This window comes from Montipora foliosa, chromosome 8 (genome assembly GCF_036669935.1).
Source record: "Montipora foliosa isolate CH-2021 chromosome 8, ASM3666993v2, whole genome shotgun sequence".
NCBI lineage: Eukaryota > Metazoa > Cnidaria > Anthozoa > Scleractinia > Acroporidae > Montipora > Montipora foliosa.
Genome location: NC_090876.1, coordinates 44,050,485 through 44,067,984, shown reverse-complemented (window position 1 = coordinate 44,067,984; position 17,500 = coordinate 44,050,485). Strand labels below are relative to the sequence as shown.

Genomic DNA, 17,500 nt, shown 5'->3' with positions numbered 1-17,500 from the left:
GAAACCAATTGCGCTATCCAAAGGATAGTGATTTATCCGGTGGATAGCGTTATCCACCTTTTGAACAACTGAGGCCTGGAGTATGTATTTTGTTTCTGTGGGGGCATGAACTCACTAGTTTGCTTCACCTGTTTAGGCTACGCAGCTCTTTTATACAAAATAATGATTATGAATTTTTCATAAAGTTCATACGACCAGTCTAAAAGAAGAAATAGATGCTTTATTGCTCGTAATTATGTTACACCTATTGTACAGTCATAATTTAAGAATAAACTTTTCAATAATACTTATTACAATAATGATGTATTACTTCACTGACAGAAATAAATTAACTTGGGTGAAGAAACAAAGGTTCCTCTTCAGTTTAACGAAGGCACATTTTTTCCACTCCACTCTAACCATATTCCAGGCCATTTGGTCTTGAGACATGTAACAATTTGCTGTTCTGCAATGTGGCTAAAATCGGATGGCTCAATGGAAGCAAGTCCTTCTGTGTACACCACCTTTAAAGGAGAACCAAATCTTGTATAGTTTAATGGAATGGAGTGATTTATAACCCATTGACTCCCGGGGGTTCCCCATTGATGAGTAAAATCGTCTGGCGTTAGACACAGTAAAATACTAAGTCTAGCTGGTTTAGGCCGGTTTGTTAATGAAAATAATTGTTTTAAATTTATCAATAATTAGATCCTCTTTCTGTCCCGATTGTTGTCTTTTTCCGTTGCTGGTTCCGAGCTCTGGAGTAATCAATAGTATATTATTGGAGGATACTAACACAGCAGGCTCCACTTAAATTTTTTAAAATCCAACCAAAAACATTCCTTTTTGTAATTGTAACGGGTGGTTTGATCTATACTATACTATACTATGTAGAAAAGGCACTAAATTGGTAACTACTTATAAACTGAGAAAGAGGTCTTTATGGGAAAATCTCAAATTCAGACCCTGCTGTGTTGATTGCAATTCAAGTATGGATGATTATTGAACATGACGATCAACAGTAAAAGAAATATGTAAAATTATGTGTACAGGTGCCTCCTCCATTATTATCCCAACAGACAACTACAAACAGGTTGGGCACCCTGAGGGTTTTTGTTGCACCAATTTGTAACACAGACTTTGACTTGCTAAATGGGTACCTTGCCTTTCACACAGAATCTTCATGTCTAAACAAGTTACCATTTCCACTATCACTGTTGGCATAATTCTGCCTGTGTAGCCTCATGCCATATTAATTTTAGTATGAATTAATTTGAACCATGTTTAGAATTAAGAAGCACGTGGGTAAAAAGCAGGCACTATCAACAGCAATAAAAATACCAGTAAGCTTTATTTTTTTAGAAAATTTTTTTACTTCAATCTAGAACATTATCACTGTCAACCTCTTTGTAAAATAAACGGTAACCAATAAACAGAGTCCTTTTGTTCTTGTGCTCATTATCCGAATTAGCCTTGTTAGAATGTCATGGACAAAAGTACAAAAGTACAAAAGAACTTCTGATTCAGAATGAGGCTAGTACAGTGCTTTACATGTAATTGTTATAAACACAAAGGTAAAATTATAATTATATTATTTAATGGGGACAGAAGGTGATTAACCCATTGACTCCTTGGGGTTCCCCATTAACGACTAAAATCGTCTGGCGACTTAGAAGAGTAAAATACTAAGTACAGTGTATGGCTGGTTTAAGCCGGTTTGGGTGTCAAAGGGTTAATTTGCAATATTTATGAATACCAGTAATGTTCATTCATACTTACCTTTTTACTGCCGTCAGCTTCTCTAACACCAAGTCCATTATAATGAAAAGCTTTGAAAGGCTTCACGTCACCTTCAGGATTATCCTGTTTAAAAAAATTAATAAGCTGGAATTCAAGAGTGATGAGATTCCCCACCATCCCCCTTGTCTCAAAACAATCACCCCAGTCATGCATGAGCACTACCGGAACAAGGTAGCAACGGAAAAATGAAAGCCTGACACATTCAGGTTTGAACAGGATTTGGTTTTGCTGCTGCTTATTAAGTAGTACTCATTATCTACAAATTATGAATTTCAAGACTTAAATTATAAACAGTCTCTCCACACTTCATGTAATCTGTACGTACTTCACAATACTTTGTCATCATTAGTCAATCGAGTTTCTGTGTTTTTTACTCAGTTATAAGATTTTATTAGTACCAGCATTACAGTAATCTTCTTTCCACAAACTTACAGTGTACTTTTACAGATTTGTTTTGAAGTAGGCTTTTCCGGTGCTAAATTAATTTTCATTTTGACATAAAAGAGAGTTCATTACTTAATTTATCAAGAAAAACAGTACTGCCTTGAAGCCAAATTCTGAAGACCTGAAAATGAACAGGATCACATGCAAGGCTTAATATTTTCTACAAGATCTAAGGCATATTACCAGATTGTATTACAGTGTATATTTACGGCTAGTGGTACTGTGTACATGTACATGAGAACCAACTTAGAATAAAAAAAACATCTTTCAATTATATTGGTAACTTACTTCTCCTGGGAAGAACTCTTTTAAGAAATTCTGCAAAAGGATAATTCCAATGGCATCTTGATCAAGGCGCTCTTTCATAAAAGATACACTGTGTAAATAACCAATGACAATGGTTGAAATTGAATTCCCCTGGGATGTTCGCTATTATACTCTACAATTTCATTGGCTTCAATAAACTTCCTTGGGATGTGTAACTTATATGGTGTGATTTCATTTGGCTCCAACAGGAAATGATAATTGCATCTCGAAGTTGCAAATGAAACTATACAGAACAACAACAAAGCTGTCAATTTCTTTATGATGTTGTTTGAGTATTGTGTTGTGAGTATAAATCAAAATGTATATAATTATTTGAAGACCAAAGACTTTCCTCGCAGGATATCTCGAGTTAGAAGATAAAACACAAAGTGTGCATGCAGTGAAAACAGTGTTTGACCACCTTAATTAATTAATTATAATTATAAGTATTGCTGTCTTCTTAACAAAAGCCAGTTCTCAGGATTCCCAAGGTCTGGCCCTCAATCATGCAAGAAAATGAATGCTGCAGCTTTAACCCATTGACGCCCTGGAGTTCCCCTTTGAGTATTTATAAAATGTCTGCCGCTAGACAGAGTAAAATACTAAGTATGCCAGCCAGCTTGGGAGTCATTTAGGGTTAACTACAGTAACATTATATTGATTTCATATTTTCCATGGGAAGCCCAGTTGATGCTCAATAAGCATTCTTGTTATTATAATTATTATAATTATTGCCATGATTGATAACATTCAGAGATATGAATGATCTGATGAACTTGAACTTACTATAAACTTGTTGAATGCAAATAGGCAATATTAATGAGGGTTAATGGTCCAGGAGTACATTTTGTCAATGAAATAAAATCAATCAGTCTATTCTAAGTAACCCAAAACTCACTATTCAGGTTCAGAAACTAGTCCAAGATCTTCCAATACATTCCCAAGTTTATCACTTGTTATAAAACCATTGTCTGTAAAAATAAAATTTAAAATACATTAAAAAAATATGAAGATGAACACAATTTGAAAACAATACTTTTTTACATCATGGTTGAATTAATTAACCCAATTTCTAAATGACCAAAGAACTAAAAAAAGGGTCTTTGCCCTTTCTGTTTACCCTGGTGGTCATGAGATTTGAATACTCTCAATCCTTTCTCTCTATCACTTTCTGATCCTGTTAGACATTGTTCCTAGGAGAGGAATAATTGAAGTAAGTATAAATCACTAGGCTAGTGATGAGTTCCTGAATTGTTTCTTTGACAATATTTTTTGGTTGGTGGAAGTTAGGTCTTTGTTGACTTTGGTGTAAAAAGTGGTGTTTGAAAGTTGCCAAATTGCTTCTTGTTGGTAGAGGAGCGCCGAATGACTGTCACACCGCCGTTGTCAGCTGCTTTGATGAAAAGGTCATTCTGGTTTTTGAGATTTATGAGAGCAGTCCATTCTTCTTTAGAAAGGTTGGAAAGTTTGGTGTTGCAATTGAAGTTTAAGTTATGAACATCATGAGGACATGGCCGTGATGCGAATTGGCCCTCTGGCGTACATGTAACTGAACCTAAAAACTGTAAAGTTTATAAAGTCCTGTGATGATCAATTCAAGAGTTTATTTGGGAGACTGTAAATTAAATTAATAAATAAGATCCAAAAAAAAAAAAAAAAAATTATGAGACTGTCAGTGGAAAAATCTTCATGTAGGAGTTAACAGAGAAAAAAATTGTCAAGGACAAAAACTTACCTGAGAAAAGAACACTGTTAAATGTGTTTCACTACCAAGCAGCCATATTGGAAACTTTGGAGATTTTAAAAAATTGCCTACCTGTAACAACAGAAAAAGACAGGAACAGTCTCACTGTGTTTTAATAGTTGGAAATTTATAGAGAATCATTTGAAGATTATTTAAAGTAATTCCTTAGTATTGCATTGTGCATCCCTACTGCGCACGATTTTCGCGTCATTACATTAGCGCGCGCACATGAGCACGTGCCCATACAAAACGTAAGAGATTTCGCTCAAACTAAACCCGATAGCAAAATAAATGCTCCTTTTCTCTTTCATTTTCCTTCCTTTGTGACAACAATTTTTTTGGAGGATCTCTCAAAACGTTTTAAATGAATCAGGATTTACAGTGTCATGAATAATGATAAGAGATTGTGTTTCTCTTGGCTGTCCCCCTCATGAATTACTGATGATTTTTAATATGACAATCCGTAAAAGACGTTTACCAGAGTGAGTTGCAGTCGTCTCTTGCCCATGGAGGGAATGATGCATACATGTAGCACATTTACAGGGAAATTGATTCATCCAGATGGACATCTACAGGCAGATTGATCAGTTTTTTACATTTCTTTGCATGTTTGTTTTCTTCGTTTCTACTTTTTTTTGTTTGCTAAAAATATCACAAAATGTCAGGTGCAAACTCTAATCACTAGTCAGACCAACTACGCAAAACCTTTAAATAAGGGTAACACCACTGCATATTCCTGGAGTGCATATTCATTGCCTACCATCAAACAGAATCCTACCCCTGGGTGCCAAAATAATATTTTTTTCTTAGGGTCAGAGAAAATAAATGTAACCTGTGACTTAAACCTGCAAAAAAAATTCCTCTGGCACCCAAGGTAAATCAATTGATATTATCCTTTGCTCCAAAATTAATAAAAAAATCACTCTGACCTGTTCATTTATCAACAATACAATAAACAAGGATTTAAAAAAGAACCATTTATGAATGCATTTACTTAATTTTGATTAAAAGAAAAGAGCATTTTTTAAATATCTAAAGAAACTGTGGTGCTGCGTCGGTGGGAAAGTAGTACACAAAAATTTGGTTTTATCAACGGAGTTGACAACGTAAATTGACCACTGTACAGGGATTCTAAAAGCTGATGTTTTGAGCGTTAGCCCTTCATCAGGGAGAATCGAGGAATTATGGGTTGTGAGTAGTTTTTATAGTGGAGTAGGAGCTACGCTATTGGTGGTAGCATGGCAACGTGAAAAATAGGAATACATTAGTTTAATGAAAAGCGTTTGTTAATACCGTGGGGATTATTATTATTATTATTAAGGGTGCTGATTTGGAAGATGAATTTTTGTTCCAGATTCTTGCGGCTTTCGGTCGTACCTTGAGACGGGGCTCCATGTGTAGTTTGGAGTGGTTAGGGAGATTAAAATGACGAGCGACTGGCTTAGATGCATCCTTGTCATTCTTCTCAACACTGTGAAGGTGTTCGGGGAATCAGTCGCCTAGTCATCTAGTACCTGTCTCGCCAATGTATGATTTATTGCATAATGTACAGGTTATGCAATAAATGACATTTGTGGACTGAGGTACAAGTGAAACGATTGGCGATTTTAACAGATCACTTGGGTCATAATATTTTGCTAGTGTTACGAGTGAAAGGACACGTTTTGCATTGTGAGTGTGCGCATTTGAAAGTGCTGGGTTGCTTGTTAGTTTTGAGTGTGCTTCTAACTAAAAAGTTGCCTACGTTTTTGTTGCCTTTGAATGAAATTAAAGTAATTAAATATCATTGAATATCAGATGACAGTCATTTTGCTTACCTCACAATATCTATGAGCTTCTAAGAGAGTTAAAAATCCTATAGATGATTGTCTAGGTATACCTCTCAGTTCTAAAAAAACAAAAAGGTGTCGATAGATCAACTGAAGGATAACACCTGGTTTCTCATTGGCAGTGGGAGAAGACTTGCCTGTTTTTGTGGCAGTGAGAATATTGTTAGCAACAAAGAAGTGCAAGGCCCCAAAAAGATTTTGGCGGGTAGATCTTAGACTATCCACTTCTTTGCCGCTTATAATATTCTTGCTCTAGCCTGGTCGAAGACTAACTTCTCTAATCCTGCTCTCCTGTAGACTTTCACACTTACAAGTAAAGTTGCATATATTGTAATTTGCAGGCTAAGGTATTTTGGCTTGAACACTGTAAGATCAACAGAAATGAAATTACAGGGGGCTAAATTATTTGCAAAGGGTGGTTCCATATTTTATCAGCCCCCCACCCCCATCCCCCAAGGATGACAAGTTCTTGCAACCAGAAGGATCTGGCCCACAAAACTTAAATCCTTCAATCACCTTTTACAGAAGCGCTGACAAAATTATTGCTAACAACAAAATGGGAGTTAAAATTCCTGTCCTGCTCAGGGGGCTGTAGACAAGAAATTTATGTACAACAACACAATTCTTCTGGATTTGTCTTTGATGGTACCAAATTTGAATCCATCTCTTCTTGCAAATGAGGAACTGTTTCCTGTTAGTTCTAAAGGGTTTTTCAGTACATTATGTTTGACTGGAAAATAATATTCCTTTCTTCATTTCCTGTAAGTTTTATTTAAAAACCCACATTTGCCCAAATGTCATTGTGGTCATTTGCTTTCATTTTCAAAAGATGGTTTGTCCAAATGCGAGATGTGATTGGCTGAATGCACTCAGGCGAATCATGTGGCAAACAGCATGTCACTTATTTGAATAGTTTCATGCTACACAAAATTCAGTCACAGTGCACAATGACTTTTGGGCGAATGTGCGCCTTATAAGTGTACTTTCAAGAGCATATTTATATACTTAGAAAATACACTTATTAATAACTTATTAATAAGCTATGTTTTTTTGACTCAGAGACATGATTAAGCTACGTTGAGGTCACCGTGGGATTTGAGCTGTTTCCAACACCCTTTTTTCAAACTACCGGTACTTTCAATTATTGACAATTACCTAAACCTGAAAGCACTCTAGTGGAATCCCAGACATTTGACACACTATGACCAGTCAACATCAGATTTATCAAAGTTTGACTGCAAATGAATTTTGAGGAAATACAAAAAAAAAAGAACAATTAACTTTATGGTAACTTAAGGAGAAAGGAAGAATATTTAATCAATAAAACATAACATGGCCTAGTTATTTGTCAAAATATCTAGGCAATATCATAAAGTACTCAATGAAAAAGATGAATTAATAATATTCATGAATTCATTTTTAGGACAGGTTGAAATCATTCTTCATACCTTCCATGACCAAAGTTAATGTCCACCAAAGGCTCGCCAACATCCTCCATTTCTGATTTGATACTTTCTATACCCTGTCAATCAAAAACATTAAAATTATTGTCATTTTATATAGTCAGTTTTAGAAAAGCATAAATTTCCATTGTCTAAAATTAATTTATTATAAATAACACAAAGAAAGGAGTTGGTTTCCTCTTTTTCCAACTGATACTAGACTATTAAATTGATTTATACTTGATCTACCAATGGGTGATCAGAGACTCATGGTGGCTAGTGTATTAGACAATTACAATAATAATAATAGTAATAATAATAATAATAATAATTAAACAATACTATCCTTGTCATAATAGTTGCTTTTTAAGATGATTATAAAAAAGGCTAAAAGTTACTAATTTAAAAACATTTTAAGGAACCAAAACGTTTTCAACCGTACGGTCATCATCTGTGGTACAGTGGTACATAGCCTTTTTTATAATCATAATTATAATATCCTTGTATACTAAACAAACTGTTATCTGCAATTTTATCTTTAAACTAAATATATGTAATTTATGAGAACGTTTTTTTTCAAGATGACTAAGGTAAGAGCCTTGATGCATCTCACACTAGATAAAACCCTGAAGAGCATCTTAAAATTGTCTTGTAAAAGCACCCAACATTAATCAGAGAAACATTTCCTTGCACGTAATCCAGCAAAGATGATTCTAACAGTTTACTTCAAATTATCAACTATCTTATATTCAATGTCACCAAGTCACGTAACTTGAAAAAGTTTGGGATAAAAACCTTAAAGGGAACCTCCACAAAAATAGGAACATATCTTTAAAATAGTTAACATAATGCTCACAATCAAAATTGTTCGCACGTTTTCCAATGAGAGCGTTTGTATCCGAAATAATAAATTTTAAAAACGGTTGTTTTGGTTTTCAAATTTCCTGGGCGCCGCCATCTTGAATAATTGTGATGTGTCATGGTTGCCCTATTGTTTTAAAACAAAAGCTCTTTGTGCAAATACAAAAGAGCAACCATAACAAGTCACAGTTATTCAAGATGGCGGCGCCCAGGAAATTTGAAAACCAAAACAAGCGTTTTTGAAATCCATTTATTTCGGATACAAACGATTCCACTGGAAAACGTTTGAACAATTTTGATTGTAAACATTATGTTAAATACTTTGAAGCTGTATTCTTGTTTTAGTGGAGGTTTCCAGGGATCGCATTAACGCAGAAATCGTGCATTTTTACGCAATAAAATCCAAAAAATGCATCATCGAAATTTTAATGCGTCCCAGGATGCAAGGCACTGACTTAAATTTTAACTCACACAACTTGCTTTGATTTGTCAGTATATTCTGTTGTTTGTAAAACTGTTGGAGCGATCTGTGATCATAATTGAAGTTCTAAGAAATGGGGACATCTAAAAAGGTTAAAACTAAAGTTTCGACAGCCTTCTGCGGTCTTCTTCAGAGGAATGTACTCTGCAAGTCACGGAATGCAAATATGTAGCTAAAGACGTCACTGTTCGTTGCTCCTAAGGGAGGAAACCAGTGATGCGTAAACCCTTGAAAAGGGTGCTCTTTCATTAACAGAGTTCTTGTCCAGGAATGAATGTAACGGCTCTAGAAAAAGCCTTTGTCGGCCAGTCCTATGCATATGCGTCAATAATAATTCCAAGTTGGTTACTCTCTTTTTCTCATAATTTAAAACATACTCTTTTTCTCGCAGAGGGTCACCAAGATTTTGGGACCCCCAAAAAATGCTTGGGATCCCAATTTGGCCGAACATGCGGGTCCCAGGACCCAGATTGAAAAATCCTAGTGCCATCCCTGGGTTTCCTTTAAAGTAACCTGACCCTAACCTCTAAAGCGAACCAGTCACTCTGTATCTAGCCTGCGAGCACGCTCTCATTAATTGGCACTGCAGAACGAGTGGCCAAGCCAAGAGAAACGGAGAAACAAGCAAGGGACTTGGGGCAAAAAAAATTTGAGAGTCTGCAAGGATGCCATTGTTTCCTGAATACATGTACAGCAAATTTGTCCTCAAATTCAGCAATCTGAATTAGCTGTTATGTAAATGTGACTCCCACTAAAAGCCTCCACATGCAATTTGCAGTCATGTTTTTGATGTCTTGCCCAGTTTGTCAAATTTTTGATACCTTTGGAGGGGCAAAATTCGAAAAACAATACCATCCTTGCAAGCTCTCATTTTTCGCTCACTGGCTTGTCTAAGGCTGCTCACAGGCTTCCTTTGCTCACCCACTCATTTCTTGCAGCTTTGCCAGTTGTTCCTGTTAGGAGCACCAATGAGAGCCTGCTCAGAGGCTAGTCTGGATGAGATAATGAAATCATGGGCTAATAGGTATGACTGACAAAAGTCTACAGGCCTATAAATCAATAATTGTGTCACTGTCAATGCATTATATTACCTCACCTTCGTTAATAATATTGAATAGAGAAATAACAGGACACCAAATCTTCCCTCTAACATTGCAATGTTCTTGTTTATGACTTGACTAAGATCATCAGCAACACAACATTGAACCTCGCTGCGACCAGAGAAAGAAGTAAAATAGATTGAAGCTTTAATAAGAATAAGACAAAAGTCATTTTGATTAACAATTAGGTTGTACATGTATTGTATTGGGATCAACTGGTTCAACCTTCACCACCTTGGGTTGAAACAGGGGTTTCAGGTACGTCTTGAAGAGGAAGTCATCACGTTTTTTCCAGCAAGGCTATTATAGAATTTAAAGTGGAGATGGTCAAAACAAAGTCATGTAAACAACCAGTCAATTTGTGTGGCAACTGACACTTTAGGAGACCTCAGTTGAATTGCTCGAAGTTTTGCAACCATTTTCAGTTGAGACAAGTTGGCAAAGGGGTGAGAGCAGTCAATTAAGTTCAACCTACACGTACACAGGTAATACTACATTATATTTGTCCCAGCAATACGGGGTACTCCAATTTTCCCCTCTTGAAAAAAAAAATTTAAATTTCATAAAAAGGTTTGATGTGGCATAATTTGATAAATTTGCTCTCTGACCCCAACTAGAAGTCTAGCACATGTCCTTGGCTACACACTGTTTTAATAAGTCTAATATATGCCGTTTTCTGCTAATAACGTTGAACTCTTGCTTTCAAATTTTATTTAGAAATGTACAAAGGCCTAAGACCTTTCCGATTTCTTTTCTTGTTTGAAGCCTTTGTACATTTCTGAATAAATTTTAAAAGCATGAGTTTGACGTCATTCGCGGAAAATGGCATATATTAGACTTCTTAAAAGGGTGTATAATTATAACCTTGAGACATAAAATTATCATCATCATTCAATTGTCATTATCCTTGTCACAAGGAATTTCATCATGACCAAGAGAACTTTCTCCATCAGGATCTGCAGCTCATACCTGACTTAACATTAGCTCACAGTGACTAAAATGATCATAATAGTCCTATGATCCCATGCTTTCAATTCCTAACCAAACCCACATCAAAACCTTCTTTCGTCAATTAAAAAAAACAAACAAAATAAAACAACCATTGAATCACATTTAACAACCCTGAAATCAGGGGACTACACTATACCTACAACTGGGCAAGTCTCTTATCTTGTAGCCAATTGTGTACTTTGTACGTGTAGCTGGCAGGGTCGTTAGTGGTAGGTGGAGTCTGCTAAGAGCCTAGAAGGTCCAACAGGCTGGCGCTTATCTCTGGTTTTTGTAGCATGAAGCGACTAGGAGTATTTCTACTCCCCCCTGGATGGGATGCTAGTCCAACGCAGGGTTGTTAGTGCTACAAGCAAATAACGAGCAGCAAAGCCATGTCAAGAATGCACCCTTCCCCATTCGCTGCTTGGTGTTACAGCTCATTATTAATATTTTACCTCCTGTACCAACAATCCCACCAGCTACACAGGCTTACTTTTCTTGAGGGTGACAAAAAGGAAAGGAAGGCATTAACAAGAGCATTATTATATAATTGTGTTCTGTCATTTCCTGATTCTAAAACAGTCCTTAGAAATTTAACTGTCGAAGAAATGACCACAAAGTCTCAATTAAAACATACCACAATTTTGAATGAAACATTTCGCTTGATAGAGTCATTAGTTCTTGAACACAAACAGACTTGTGATAAACAGGAGATTGTGAGTCTACAAAAAAATAATTAAGATGAATAAGAATTACATCAGGGGATTGTTGAAATTCATTTAAATAATCATTAAGTAAATAAAATGGCCAAAATCGATTTATGGGCAATTCATCATTTCCTATGCAATTACATGTAGATCTCTTTGTCTTTCAGCCTAAAGGGAATTATCAGTCTGAGAGTTCCCCTTTACCTCTAGACTATTAAAATTAAGATGAGGGCCAATGGTTTGTGGTGTTCATCCAAGAAGACTCTTAAGTCTTGCTATTTGCAGATGTCATTGTAAAAGTAGCACATTCTCCTATTACTTTAATTAAAGACCCTGAATGTTGGTCTTGTCAGGGATCAAACGCAAAAACCTCCTGCACGAAGGCCCAGTGCATTGGCTCAACTGAGCCTCAGCCAACTGGTCTTATAATTGTTCTTAGTTTTGAATTAACTGAGACAATAATGTTTTTTCTACATGTACCTGGACTATTGGATAATGCATGTTCATCAGCCTCCTCTCTCTCCGATCTTTCTGGTGTCATGCAAGGTGTGAACACTAAGTGATCTCTGAGAAACACCAGCGTAAATTTCTCAGTTTTGACATTCTGAAGCATCTCACAGAGTGAACAAACAAGAAAATGCCTGACTTGATCATCTGTGAATTTACATGCAATGAAAACATGCTCTGGATAAGACAAGCTGCATATAATTGCCGACAAAAAAATTGCCTTTATCTACAAAAATTCTAATTTTCAAAAGAAGTTACGAAGAACAGTTCTTAACCCATTGAGTCTGGTGAGTGAGACTTTTACTATCGATCTCAGACGTCCGTGGACAAGGGCTTTTTTCCAGCCCACTTCAGGGACTGTTGATTTCAGTCTGCGGTTGAAAAATTCTGATCACGTGATAACATTTTTTGTGGCTCGGCGGTTTTGAAAATACAGACCACGTGGTGCTAGTCCTTTGTTCTTCCCACGGCCGAGAAAAGAAAAAAACCTGAAAAAAAATGGTATTTTCTTGGACAAGGCTTTTCCTGGGTTACCCGTAATAGCTTCAGTCGGTTTTACCTGCCGTCAACATCCTTTCGGGTTTTTCACTTTGGAGAGAGCAACAGAAAATAGTGTCATGAGATCAGTACTTTCGAAACCGCAGAGCCCAAAAAAATATTATCATGTGATTAGAATTTTTTAACCGCAGACTGAAATCAATGGTTCGTGAAGTGGGCTGAAAAAAAGCCCTTGTCCACAGACGTCTGAAATCGATAGTAATACACCTCAACGGGGGGCATAGAGGGGCACCTGAGGAGTGCATGGGTTAACCAATCAAAAGCTATGTCCCCTCCCCACCCCCCCCCTCCCCATTAACCCATTGACTCTTGGGAGTGAGACTTGACAGGCCTTACTCTGTCTAAAGCCAGATGATTTTACTTGCTAACTGGGGGTATCCTAGGGTGCTTGATGAAGGGTCAATGGAGAACATTGCTCCAGGAGAGGAGGTTATATCCAGAATAGTAAAACGTACCGGTTAATTGTCTCCAATTTTCAGGTGCTGGTGTGTCCTCTACAAAAAGCATGCTTTTTAGAAAATATGCCTACATGTAAATTAAAGAAAAGCAAGATTATAGAACAACTTGGTAAATGAAGTTAATTGCTAGAAAATATTAACGTTGCAAGAAAATGTTACGTTCACAAGAATGAACTTAGACAAAATATGATCAATAGATTTCCTTAAATTTAACACCACTTTTCCCTCCTCTGACTACAGATTAAAGATTCTGACAAGAGAGAGACAACCTTAAATAAGTTTGAGACTTTATGTGGTATTTGAGTTATTAATCAAGTCATTCTTTTAAGGATAAAGTTGGATGCAGGTTGCTCTCGATGATCACAAGATGTCAAAAGCGTTTCTGTTAGCTGAGCTCTACCACAAAAAAGTGTCGCAAAAGGAGTTTAACAAGCAGGTACACTGTAGCTACATAGCAAAGATATCATTGAGGTCACCCATTGCTATTAATGTGCCAACCAGAGCCTCATTGGCTGTTGAAGCAAAGGATTCTTTTGTTCTCAAGGTTGGCACATTTAAATAACAAAGAGAATGTTACTTTGTAAACAGATACCTTCCCTATTGTAGACCAAGTACAACCTAATTTTGTCACTAGCCACGCTATAAACTTTCAGAAAGATGTGGCAATTTATAAGGCTAAAAAGCCTGAAAGACCGTTTCGCGGTTCAAACAGTGGGCAGAGTATAAACGTCATACAAAAGGCTTCAAACAAACATAGCCAAAAGCAAGTTGACATTTTCAATTATTTTTTAAGATACGTTTACGCACCTGAACAGATGCTATTATTGCACAAGGTCCTCCCTGTTCCTGAATAAGAGCGCTGGGCTCATCGGCAGAAAAAACAAATCCTGAAGTGAATAACACACATGCATGAGTTCTGCGCCCCTCAAACTCTGTACAGTACTCAGCTGTTTAACCAATGTACCAAAACACTGATCAGCGTTTAGTTTCGTAATTTCTACCTTGAGACCACCTCTCAAATATATCCTCTTTAACGCTCTCTCCCCACAAAAGTCTCAAAACTTCATCAACATTCTCCAAATTCGAAACCTGGCAAACGTTATTCACGTCCGCCATCTTTGAATTTGCCTCGTCCCCAGGGGACGAAAATTTAACGGAGACTAGGCCGAGTTGAAACAGCGTTGCCTTAGCCAGCGGTAATGCTGACAAGCGACGCCATCTTGGTTCACCTGAGGTTCTCCTTGGTCTTCTGGAAGTTTATTTGATCTCAAGGATTTCTGTCATGGCTGCTGGAGTTGAGAACATCACATTCAAAGATTTAGAGGCCGAAGAGCTTCCTGTCACGTCGGCGGTTTTGATGGGGGGAGCTCATCATTTGGGGCAGTACTGTGACAAGGATTTTAAGAAATTTATGGGCTGTCGATTCGGATACAAAGATCCTCGAAAGTGTTTGGAGGAAGGGAAGCAAGCCACACAGTGTGCACTGGAGTTTTTCAAGAAACTAAAGAACGAATGCAATGATGTGTTTACTAAGCATTGGACTTGTCTTGATTACAATAACCAGGAATTTGCTTATTGTAGAGCGACACAAAAGCACTTTGATGCTTGTGTTTTGGAAAAACTTGGTCTGGAATGTAATCAGCCTATTCATATCGAGCTCCACGATTAACTTGATGTGTGACCTGAAAATAATACGGCTGACGAAACTCAACTTTCATTTAAAGAGCCATTCAATGAGTTGAATATTGTACTTTTGCTGAGAGACTCGAATATATATTTTACAAATGAGATTTGTTAAACTTCTTGTGACTGATTCTTTCAAATCTTGTTATATTGACATACAGTTGTATATGGCTCAGGTGTTTGGTTGGATCCTTTTTTCTGCTAGATTAAAAGTTTCTTATATTTACACCATTGGCTTGGATGGTTATATTGTTCAATATAAACCATGTGACTTATATTGTGGTTCAGTGAATATATTTTGGCCAAATTTCAACAGTTCTATGCACTTGAATACCTTACTCTGCACAATTTTCACAAGCAGCAGAATGTTAAATCACAAAAAGATGAAAGATGATTTCTTGACATTTTTGAACACCTTTTTCTGGCTCATTTGATGCCCCAATACTAACTTTGTTAACATCATTAAATTTAGATTTAATGTAGGTTCATAGATTCGAACACACAACCACCTGCACTGTACGTCGTCAGATGCTCGACCTACTAATCCATCTGGCCTCAGTTGTTTAAAAGGTGGATAACGCTATCCACCGGATAAATCACTATCAAAAGGAAATTGAGTTATCCAGTGGATAGCTCTATCCACCCTTTGAACATTAGGGACCAGAAGTTGTTCTATTTGCCATTCTTATTGTGTCTCTTACAGTTGGTAGCCCAGAGCATATTAAGGAGCCTAAGATGAACACTTATGCTCTGATTTTTCCACACACAATCCTTATTTCAGTTTTCTTTTGGTTGTACATGTACCACAAACTCTCTGGAAAAATTTGCTAGAAACAATGATATAATGGTAACCGGTCGTTTCGCCAACATGTCAGTTCACCAACGTATGAAGTCTATTCGCCAACGTCTAATGTCAGTTCGCCAACGTCCAAAATACTTTGTGAAATAGATCTGAAATGTATTTACAAATTACCAAAAGAAGATAATGTGACCTCTGATATGTCCAAGATGAATTGTTTGATTCGGTTTGAAAATGTTCATTTCACTCTCCCCAATCTCTCTCTCTCTCTCTCTCTCTCTCCCACGCCATCCACGGCTTTATTTGTGAACATAAACTGGCTGTAAAACCTTTTTATTAAACATTTGCGTAGTTAAAGAGCCATGGAGTTGATATATATTTGTTTGATTACGCGCTTAGAAGCGTTCACTTCACATTTGATGTTGTCCTTCATATGCCTTATCCTTGTCCTTGATAATTCGTGTCATATCTTTCTTTTAGGTAGGTTTCAATCAGTTTTTTCCTCTTCCTCCTAGAAGAATTAGTGGTCAATCAATCTACTCTTAGACTCCACCGGACTGCCCAAAGGTTGGTCTACCCTCGTAACCGATCCATAAACTTTCCCATGCCCTCCCCAGCACCAATCAGGCCTGCCCTTGCCCAAGCCAAGTTCCGGCGATTCTTTCATAAACATTGAGGATGGCGGATGGTCTGTTATCGGCCAGCCAGAGTTTTCATTCGCAAAAAAGAGAAAGTCTAGGCATCTCCTCTGATTCTTGTGCAGTGTATCACAGAAGATGGTACATTTTGACAGTATTTTCTCTAATAGCTGGTGTGCAAGCCGCCGCATGGAACACTTGGGGTCCAATAGCAGGTTCCGCAGAGGATGTCTTCGGCTGGAGCGATGGTACAATAGCCTTGCTAGAAAACTGGGGACCCATTGCTTACATCATATCATTTTTACTGTTCTCCTGGCTTATGGATGTCAAAGGTATCAAATCATGTTGTAAATGTTATCTTTCGTGCGAGAAATGCTAGTAACCAGTTCTTTGAAATCAACAAAGGCGTACGTCTTCCGGTCAAGGGGTGCATGTTTGCTCCATCAAAACTCTCGTATCTCATTGTTTTTTAAGTCGCTCGATAAATCACCTTACGGGGTTTTTGGGATTTTAAGGCCAAACGGAGCAGCCTGTGTTTCTTTACCTAAGGATTTAACGTGTACAGAAAACTTACGCAATCGGAAAAACAAACACCGTTGTTTCCATTGTTATTCTTCTTAACCTTGTATGTAAAAATGGAAAAATCATCTCATTCCCACGCCATTGCAGGAGCGTAATACAAAGTGACATAAGAATAAAATCAATCTTTTTCCGGCATGTCTATGTCGCAAATTATGCTGTGATTTTTGCAAGTGCAAACTTCTTTTCCCGGCACTGTTACGCGAAATCACAGCTCTCCTGCGTGTTTAATCCCATTGTCATTGCCTTGGCTGCTGCCCAGTAGACTCCAACATAATCACATACGTTCCAAATCAATTTTAGTGTAGTTAAGGTTTTTTAGCGAGCGTTAAAACTTGTAATAAATTATTTTTGGGGGGCTCAATTTCCACGTGTTTTAGAGACTTCAAAGAAAATCAGCAGGGGAGGGGTTAGGCAAATGGGGGACATTGCCAACTTAACTTAACTTTCCTTCACAACCCTTAAAATATTCCTAGATCCACCTCTGACATTTTTCTGGGGAGGAAATAAGAAGACTCTTTTGGGGGGTGGGGGGGGGGGGGGGGGAGGACATATTCATGGTCAAGTACCATCGTAGAATTATAAGGGGGTGGCA

At 37.3% G+C, this 17,500-nt stretch overlaps 3 protein-coding genes across 3 annotated transcripts in view; 2 read left to right on the top strand and 1 right to left on the bottom strand.

Moving 5' to 3' along the window:
- Positions 1–200: 200 nt before the first annotated feature.
- On the bottom strand, positions 201–14,337 carry LOC137967602 (ubiquitin carboxyl-terminal hydrolase MINDY-3-like). The gene is made up of 15 exons (XM_068814119.1): positions 14,208–14,337; positions 14,014–14,093; positions 13,204–13,273; positions 12,164–12,337; positions 11,614–11,698; positions 9,983–10,097; positions 7,551–7,624; positions 7,258–7,337; positions 6,091–6,161; positions 4,265–4,345; positions 3,650–3,722; positions 3,428–3,500; positions 2,512–2,599; positions 1,759–1,842; positions 201–503 (listed from the first exon to the last, which is right to left on the bottom strand). Exons 1-15 carry the CDS (start codon positions 14,320–14,322, stop codon positions 360–362), a joined length of 1,407 nt encoding a protein of 468 aa, XP_068670220.1. The 5' UTR covers positions 14,323–14,337; the 3' UTR covers positions 201–359.
- Positions 14,338–14,488: 151 nt separating this feature from the next.
- LOC137968858 (NADH dehydrogenase [ubiquinone] 1 alpha subcomplex subunit 8-like) lies at positions 14,489–14,875 on the top strand. The gene has a single exon (XM_068815330.1). It carries the CDS (start codon positions 14,489–14,491, stop codon positions 14,873–14,875), a length of 387 nt encoding a protein of 128 aa, XP_068671431.1.
- A 1,382-nt stretch (positions 14,876–16,257) lies between these two features.
- LOC138013319 (solute carrier family 49 member 4-like) overlaps positions 16,258–17,500 on the top strand; it is a 17,136-nt gene continuing 15,893 nt past the window's right edge. The window contains exon 1 of the mRNA XM_068860357.1: positions 16,258–16,658. Coding sequence (XP_068716458.1) covers positions 16,367–16,658 — 292 coding nt within the window. The 5' untranslated portion in view covers positions 16,258–16,366. The remainder of the gene's footprint in view (positions 16,659–17,500) is intronic.